Source organism: Nestor notabilis, unplaced genomic scaffold, assembly GCF_000696875.1.
Source record: "Nestor notabilis isolate BGI_N333 unplaced genomic scaffold, ASM69687v1 scaffold12480, whole genome shotgun sequence".
Taxonomy (NCBI): Eukaryota; Metazoa; Chordata; class Aves; order Psittaciformes; family Psittacidae; genus Nestor; species Nestor notabilis.
In genome coordinates, this window is record NW_009912542.1 from 38488 (window position 1) to 47718 (window position 9231).

The 9231-nt window shown below is 33.6% G+C and overlaps 1 protein-coding gene across 1 annotated transcript in view; it reads right to left on the bottom strand.

Annotated features, from left to right (window-relative positions):
- Positions 1 to 9231, bottom strand: part of C2CD5 (C2 calcium-dependent domain containing 5) — a gene marked incomplete at its 5' end in the record, with an annotated part of 56748 nt that overhangs the window by 34712 nt on the left and 12805 nt on the right. The window contains 3 exons of the mRNA XM_010019986.1: positions 2033 to 2141; positions 6728 to 6760; positions 7663 to 7748. Coding sequence (XP_010018288.1) covers positions 2033 to 2141; positions 6728 to 6760; positions 7663 to 7748 — 228 coding nt within the window. The remainder of the gene's footprint in view (positions 1 to 2032; positions 2142 to 6727; positions 6761 to 7662; positions 7749 to 9231) is intronic.

Below are 9231 nucleotides of genomic sequence, written 5' to 3' on the forward strand. Positions count from 1 at the left end.
CCCTAAATTACTTGTTTCATGGACACTGAGCTGAAAGCTACTACAAAATAATCATCTGAACATTCAGCTTTCCGGATTGATATCATTCTTAGCAATACTATACTCTAAAACAAAGTTTCGCAATTTTAAAGAAAGCCTTTAACAACATTAAAACAAGACATTTAGGCATTTGATGATTAAACAGATTTAAATTTGAAGCATTAACCTGAATATCCTACAGCATTTCTAAGAACTTCACTGAGCTGCCATAATTTCTGTCAGCGTATGTAGTACTGAATGACTAGTAAAATACCTGAATTGAAACTATTCCAGTCTAGCAGTTTGTATGATCTTGTGTTACCCATAATTCCGACAAAGGCTGAGTTCAAAACAGCAAATTAGTAGATCAGTTATAGGAGCAGAATAGTGAAAAAAAACTACCAACAAGAACACAATTGACAACACCACTCCACAGGAACTGGAAAGACACAGACAGCAGAGTTAATAAGAGGCTGAAATAGAAAGGGAAAAAGGAGCATGCTATAGCAATCTAGCACTAGGCGTGATCAAAGTGTACAGTATATAGCAATTATTGTCTTATCAATAAGTTCTCAATCCACCTTGCTACATTTTCCTATTTGCTAGTTTGTTTCCTTTACCATTTTACAGACTTAATTGACTTAGTATGATCATCGCAGTGTCAGAATTCTTTTTTTCTACTTCTTCACCTTCCCTCCCATAGCCATGTGCCTTCAGTCCCCCTTTTGTTTTCAATGTTTTGCAATATACTGAGTTTGAAGTATCATGCATCTTACATTCACTTGTCAGGAGCAACCTACAAGTCCTGCAAAAACACTGCAAAGAGCCACTTAGTTGTGCAAATACGCATCTCTACCTTCTCTTATTTCTTTATCCTGTCTTCAGTCAGTTGGTAAAAATGAAGGATTGCATAATGCAAGAAATTAGTTTTTAAAACTTTCAAAATACAGAAGCCTAAGACAACTTTGTAGCAAAAAAAGGAAGGACTCACATATAAATTATACTGTGGAAATAAATCTTAAAAACTGGAGGGGGGGGGGCGACAACAAAAAACCCCAAAACTGATAAACATTATGTACTCATATGCTTTAAAAAAATCCCTTAAAGTAGGTTTTTTAATTCACATTAAATCTTGGACTTTATTTCATGTTGCCAGTTTACTGGATCTTTAGATCAGCAACAATCTACCTGCTTGCAGGATTACTTGCCTTGGGCTACTGGAAGAAGAAATAAAAGAAAAAAAAAAAAAGAAAGATTATTTTTTGGTTTTGACTGCTTTTAAAGATGCATTTGCACAAACTTTGTTTATTACTCCTGACTAGTGCATGCAAAACCACTACAGGTGCTATTTTTTACTCTGCATTTTTAAGTGCACTGTTAATTCCTACTTTTTAGAGTATTCCTTGGCTTGTCTCAGCAAATATAATAACAAAATCTTGAAAGTCAAGTCACTTAATTCTGATGTCAGAACTAGGACATGCAAAATAGACATGTTCTAGTACTAGGGTTCCCAAGTAAATATTAAATAAAAATCTCAAAGTACTATTCAGTATGTTTTTAAGAACAGAAACAAAGCTGTAAGGGTTTTATAAGAAGAGGTTAAAAACACATATTTAGCTTAATTGTAGTCATTAGTCCTTAAGGATTTCAAGGAGCTGAAAATCAGAAATCATTCATAGTTAAGATCAAGTATTCATCTTATTTGTGTTTGAATGGAAAACTTCCTGCTTTTTAATCTTAAAACTTGATGCAAAAAAATAATTAAACCCTTAATAATTCAAAGACTATTTTTAGTGCAAAGTTACTGGATTCAAAATACTTCATTATTTCATTAACTTGAAGTTTCTCACTAAAAACATACCCTCTAAATGACTATTATTTTTCAAGCTTAAATTGTCTGAAAAATACTGCTTTTTAATATACATTATTTGAATAGATTTTAGATATAGATACTAGAAGTACATGATCATTATGACTGAACTTGGGCAAGGAAGTTGTTCTTGTGTTAACATACCAGGATTGTGGATGCGATCCAGGAGCTTCACAGACCGTGCACTGACAACACCACCAACGTGGACAAGAAAGCCTGGTGGAAAGGTCGTCAAGGTAAAAAATGGAAATTCCTGTTATGATTAAAAACAAACATCAAATGACTGCTTACCAACCGCTGCTGATTGCCAATAAACATGCAGTGAATTGATAACTTCCCTGAAATACAAGCAAAGCAGTTACATTAGGCCAAACGTCCTTCAGGCTTACTAAGCACTACGTAAACATACATCTTCACATACCTATAGTATAATAAAAGCAGAGATATTATACAATGTAAGAATACTTTTCCCCCATAGAGTTGTATCAAGCACAATACTAATAAATAATCAAAACTTTACACATTTTATTAACAAAGCCTCTATTGGTCCACTTTTAGGATGGCAGCTAAACAATGTAATTCTACTTTCATTAACTAATGTAAAATGAAGAAACTTTTTTCTCATTTTTTTAGGTCTCATTGTTACAACTGACTGTAGTTTGATTCTGAAGCACAGAACAGAACAAACTGCAGCCTTGCAAGAATGACGAATGTCTTTTTACAGGAAAACTTACATGCTCTGCTGGTGTCCTAAGCTCTAAATGTAAAAAGCAAATATCCATCTTCTCGAATAAAGCATAGGTCCGCAAAATACAACTGTAAGGAAATTCACTTCCAATTCATTTGCATGAATTCGTTTTTACTAATTCATAATTAAAATGAAAAATCACGAAGTTTCAGCAACTACTCAAAAATGTAGTACATACAAGAGGCAAAGTAAGTGATAACAGTAATTTTTCGTGACACACGTGATGAAATACAACAGTCATATTCAAAAGAGGTAAGCCCAAAACTAGAAGATTTAATTTTCTACAGGGACTTCCTATGGGATGTCTAATATATGCATTTATGGGGGAAAAGCAATAGATCTACATTCAGCAATTCTAAATGCATAGAGGCAAAAAAGAAAAATAAAAATCATGCAATCATGGTTTGTACAGTCATGGCGATTGGTTAAAGGAAAAAATAAACACTATAATTTCATATGAGAGAAAGTATAGTTTAGATTTCTTTCTCACATACTTGAAGCACTTGCAACAGTACAGTTCAACCAAGCTTCTACCTAAACAGTATACATGCCGCAGATTAAATGAGAATCACCGTTCTTCCAGCAATACATGGCATGAAAAGTCCCCTTAAACTAAAGCCCAATGTAGATTTAAAAAAAATATTTCAGAATTCTTACTATTAGAACCCCTCCAACTTTTAAGAGGTCCTACAGATCTCAAGTTTTCTGCATTTTCATTTTACTTAAGACTTTCAAGATTAAGAAGCAAACCTTGAAATCGGCAATCACAGTATCAACAACCAGAAGAAAAAAAGAGCAAAGACCCCCCCAAAACCTGCAGTAGTGCTTTATGATGCAACTGAAAAGCAGGAAGATTTCACCACAGGACTCTGCAAACTTGCTCGACTTATCTGCCTTCAGGAGCACCAATGGATCTCTAGAGAGGGCTACAGAAGGATCCTCCCCCCAGAAGGTTCTAACAGATGATAAAGTGCTTTGTGGGTTACCAGAATAGTCAAGAAAACTCTTGACTACAACACAGCCTGAACTTCTTTTCTGTACACCTTTCATGCTGAAAAAGTGAAAAAATGCAGTACATCAGCACTTTCTTAGAACCCTCTTTCACGGTGGCTCTGTAACACAATCTGTTCAGTGATTCACAAGTATACTGATATTTGTGCCTGCATAATTCCATGATGCTCATTCTGCCTGATATTTAAATATATAACATACATGTTTGCTCTGTTCCATGAATATAGCTATCCCACACTAATGACATTAAAAATAGCTTTCCCAGAACTATAGAAATCAATAAAATGTCTACAGCATATGCGACCTACAGAAATTCCATTAAGCCTATATTTCGTACATACATGTACATATATACTCATACTTACATTGTGCTAAAGCAGTACATAGTGAACAAAGTCAACAATCATGCTCTGAAGCATAAGCAAATCTGATGTTTTTTAATCTATATACAGATTTAGAAATTACTTTTTTTTTTTGTTCATTTTCATAAGACTGTATAGTGCAAGTAATTTTAACATGTTCAGACTGCCAGTGTGCCCAATTTCCTACGCTACAAACCAGGAATAAAATTTTAAAGTAATAATATGGTTTTATCTCAATCAGTATATCAATACTTGCAAATCTACATTATGATACATGCTAAAATCAGACCTCTGTCCTATCAGTCAATTCCAGCCACAGACAACTCTGGGTATCTGACTCGCTGAACTGTTCTGACACACTCTGATTCCATTAACAAGGTCTTCTTCATTCTGACACAGATCATCACTTCATATTACGTTTTTTTCCTTTTTTAATTTTTTAAGCTCATTTGGAGGCTTTGGGGGTTTTATTATTATTCTATTACTCAAACACAACTTCCAGCCTCAACTAGATGTGGTAATCTGTAATACTTCAAAATTATAAAGCTATACTTATTTAATATGGAAAACAGAGATTCCTGGAAGCCAAACACAGTGTTTTCGTATTACAAATCCTCTCTATTAATGCAATTTGCAAAGGACTATCTTTACATCATGGTGTTGCAAGAACAGAGTATTTCTGTGTGCCAGAAGACACAATGATCTGAAAGTTTCCAAGCTACAACTGAAGATGGTTGATCATTTTACTAATATCAATTCACTATGCCACGTCAGTCATTGACTGCATTAACCCTTAAAGAACTGTCACTGGTTTAATCCTTACAACTACATAGAGATTTTATAGTTGGTATTTGGGGAAAGTTGGTAAGGTTACACTAAAATCTTCATAAATACTTGTTTAGTAGAGTGTTTAAAAATATTCGTGCATATGCATACATGTATTGCTAGTATTCTTTTTTTAACTGCATTACATACAAAGTCACACAAAACAATGAAAAAACACATGAAACAATGCTACACACACACACACACACACACACACACACACGCATATCATTTGGTGTTAGTGGCAGCAGAAGCAGTTCTCAGGTTCCCTTCCAGCCATTCACTCATTCCCATCATTGTACCACTCCCTCAAATAATGCTCAAAATGCTCAGGTATATTCATAAAGCTTTTTAGGCTGAACGAGAGTAGGGAAGTGGTCCACTGCTAATTTCCTGGATGAATTATTTTTATTCTAAGCACATTTACTGTGCCATCTCACAAGGTGATCAAACAATCTTACAGTTTTTCTTCAACTGAACTGAGGGGATGGGCTGGAAAGAAAAGTTGCTTAAGTCAGCATTTCAGCCAAAAGAATCACACAGAGAACTGCACTCTAACACAACAGTTATCTGACAATGCTCTTCAGAGGTGAAGATCATCAGATCTCCATTTTGATAAAGCCGCAGTAAAGATCTCTCAAGCACTTGCAGAATGCAGACGTGGAGGAATAAAAATTGTCCAAGTTGAGATCAACAGAGATATAAAACACCATCAACAGCAGCGTTTGGCCATTTCTACAAAAACACACGCTAATTTTTGTATGAGTAAATAAGTTCAACATTTCCCACTGATGGAAATATAGCATATACATTTATAGATAAAAATACACACAAAGATAGCTGTGCCAATGTTACACTTGCTATGAACAAGCATACTGAGTACTGCTAAAAATATACTAATGTACAACATAACATGTTCTTGAGTTTTCCACAGCTGATGTATATTTCCAGAAGAAATCAAGTAATGTTACCCTTCCAACAAAATCTGTTCTGGTCTGCAATTAGGGTTATTTAAGTAACACATTAAAACCACATTTGATAAACAATACCACATACCCAAATAAACTCCATTAAGACTCAAAAGAACTTAATGCATGTCAAAATATACATTTAATTTATTCCTTCTTTTCCCCAAGTAAGTGCTACCCTAACCCAGTCACGTAACTAGACTGCACTCACTATTTATGAGCACTGTACTAAACGAGACAAAAAAACGTGTGTTATTCTTTCTAGTTAAGTAACTCAACCTTAAGGTAACCATATGAGGTAACCATAGCAAAACCACATCCAATAGGAAGTTTTCAGAAAGACAGGATGAACATATTTTATCCATTAACAGTCCACATGCTTTGCTACATCATCATTAATAACTAACTCAACATGTTTCCCTCCCATTTTACAGTATTTTTTCCTGCTAGACAATATACAGCCCTTATCAAAACAGCGTGCAAATAATTCAAGCTGTAAAAATACAGTAAGTGCTCTTTATTTACATTTTAAATTGTTTCTAAAAAGCTTCCTAAGGAAATAACAGATCAGGCATGAAATGTCTGAAACGCTAGCAAAAATCAAAGGTAAACAGAGAAAAGCCTCTTTTTAAAGCATTCTTTTCAAACTGAAACATTAAAAGCAAAAAGCCATGGATTTGTATTTAAACTAAAAAATTAACTGAAATGTATCAGCATGCAAAATAGTAACTAAGCAAATATATGCCGATCTGATAAATGCTCTTAAAAATAACAGAAAATGAAAGAATCCTGCATGAACAAGATTACAAAGAAAACTGCAAAACTGGGGGGGTAGGGGTGGGGGTGGGGGATCAAATAATTGTTTAGAAATTCTCAAAACAAGAAAAAAGGGCTACAAAGAGTCACGCAATGTTTTGGAACATACCCGCCTTCTACAGAACCTATGAGGTGATCCTCCCTTAGCAACGGATAACACAAAAAATGAGAAGAGAATCATCCACTTACTCAAAATAGTAGCTATTCACTTATATTTCACAGGTGCAGCTGATCTTGTTTTCAACAAACATACATGGTTCTATGTAAGTAGTTCAGGTAGTCAAAAATTACAATTAAACTAGAATTTATCCACATTTTTTCCTTCAAGATACCTCACTAATAACATTTTGACAAAAGCAGTATATAATCTATAAAGTTGCAAGGACTCATTCCAAATTTAAATAAATAATTAAAACTACTTTTTTTATTATACAGTCTATTCAGCACAAGAACAGATGACATTTTTAGTCTAATAGAGGTTCTTCAAAAAGCTGAAAACTATAAAGCCCTTTTATTGCTTGGGAAGTGGTTTAGGTTCGTTTACTATTTTTAAAGGCTACATGCACATCATTTCATGTAGTAGAACTGAGGCTAAATTATGCACCAACTCCATTTTTCAAAACTAAAAATTTTGCAATTATAAATGTGATTTTCACCTTGTTTAAATCTATTGCAAGATTTGGCTTCTGTAAAAACTTAACTAAATACATAACGGTAAGATTATTAAACTTGCACATGCATTAGTAACTTACAGAGACTAAATAGTTATTTTTGCAGTAACTGTTTTTTGCAGCACCAATTGTAATCACTTGAGTACTGTGCATGTTACAGTTACTTGTTCCATTTTTCTTAATGCTTTAGTAATACATTAAAATTTAAATAATTTGTATGTAAAAAGGCTATTAAATGATCAACATTTGCAGTAAGTTCTCAGACCTAAAAATTACACGTAGTTTTAAACAGAAACTAACAAGAAATATTTAACTTACTACAAGCTAAATTTTCACTTTAGTAGATTAGAAATAGAAGTAGAAAATGCCTTACCCTTTGTTCCAGAGCTGACTGAGTCTGTTGTCTTAAAAGAGTTTTAAATGGCCCCCCTTCTTTTCCAGCACTCCCACTGCCCATTCCTGAAGAGTATTAGTACAAATGACATTCAAAGAAATATGCATTATAATTTGTAATAAAACTTTTATTTAAAAATATATAAAATAGTCACTGAGAACAGTCAAATTATCCTCATAGTTTTAACTATCACCAAAAAAAACAAATGCTGAGCATCACAGTTTAATTTGGGGTTGAGGAATGCTTTGGGGGTTGGTTTTCACATGACTAGAAGTGTTTTTTTAGCATTTGGACAAAACCCCTCTGATCCAAGATCTTTTTCTGATGTCAACCTGAACTAAAAAAAAAAAAAAAAAAAAAAAAAAAAAAAAAAAAAAAAAATCAAAAACACTTAAAGATCTGGGGATCTGGGCTTGCAATTCTTTCCTGTGCTATAACTGTTTTTCATTTGGGATTTTTGCCTATGATTTCAATAGATCTACCTTCTCTGCTTTTCACAGGAAGCTTTTACACAATTAGATTTTCAGCCCATATCAAAAAGGGCTACAAAATCACCATTAATTCCACACTGTTGAATGTTGCCTCTCTGCCAGATTAATCTGTAGTCAAGTATCTCTCTGTACTACCATACAGTTAAAAGAAAAACAAACACAAAAGTAAGCAAAATCTGGCTGAGAGTTTCAGAGTAACTAAAACAACTTTCCTAACCATTGGAAGGACACTGTACTCATAAATACAGCAGCAGCTGTATAACACATGACTGGGACCAAAAAGAAAACTCAAAGGCAATGAACATCCTTTGACTTGAAATATAAACCCTGAAAAAATTACCAATTATTTTTATTTTCTTTAAAATCTATGTAATAAAATATTCACTCATCTGATCCATTCAAATAAACTAAGGACTACTGCTCAGCATTTAAAACTGCCACACTTTGATTACTGTATTTGCACACACATAACCTGCAGATTATCTGTAGATTAAAATAATAAATAAACTCCACTTTTGCATATCATGGGTAATTATGTCTTTCCTTCTTTCATATATTTTACTCTCACCCCTACAGTACAGGAGCTTTTCTGAAGAGATGGAAAGCTGATCATATACACAAGTATCTTTGCTATTGAATCATCTGTTATCAAGGAACTATACTCTTAAATGACAGTGTCGAGATGCAGGTTATATGTATGACAGTAAGTTACTTGCTCTGTGGTAGAAAACACAAAATTAAAAAATAAACACATACCAAGATTGTGTTTTTCCTAAAGTAAACACAATGCTGGTGAAACAGATTTTCTTGGTACTACTTCATGCCTAAAAATATACTATCACTGATATTTATCATATATCAGTGCTAGCTTGACAAAGCAAAAATAAACACCTAAGTTGTATAGGAAAGCACAGGATAAAGAACAAAAAAGTGTTAGGAGCAGAATGAACTACAAACACCACACTGCAACAGTTACAAATGAAGCCAAGATTTTCTTTTCTTTTACAGAATTCATAACTAATTTAACATAACAATTCCTTGCTAGTTTTTCTTCCGA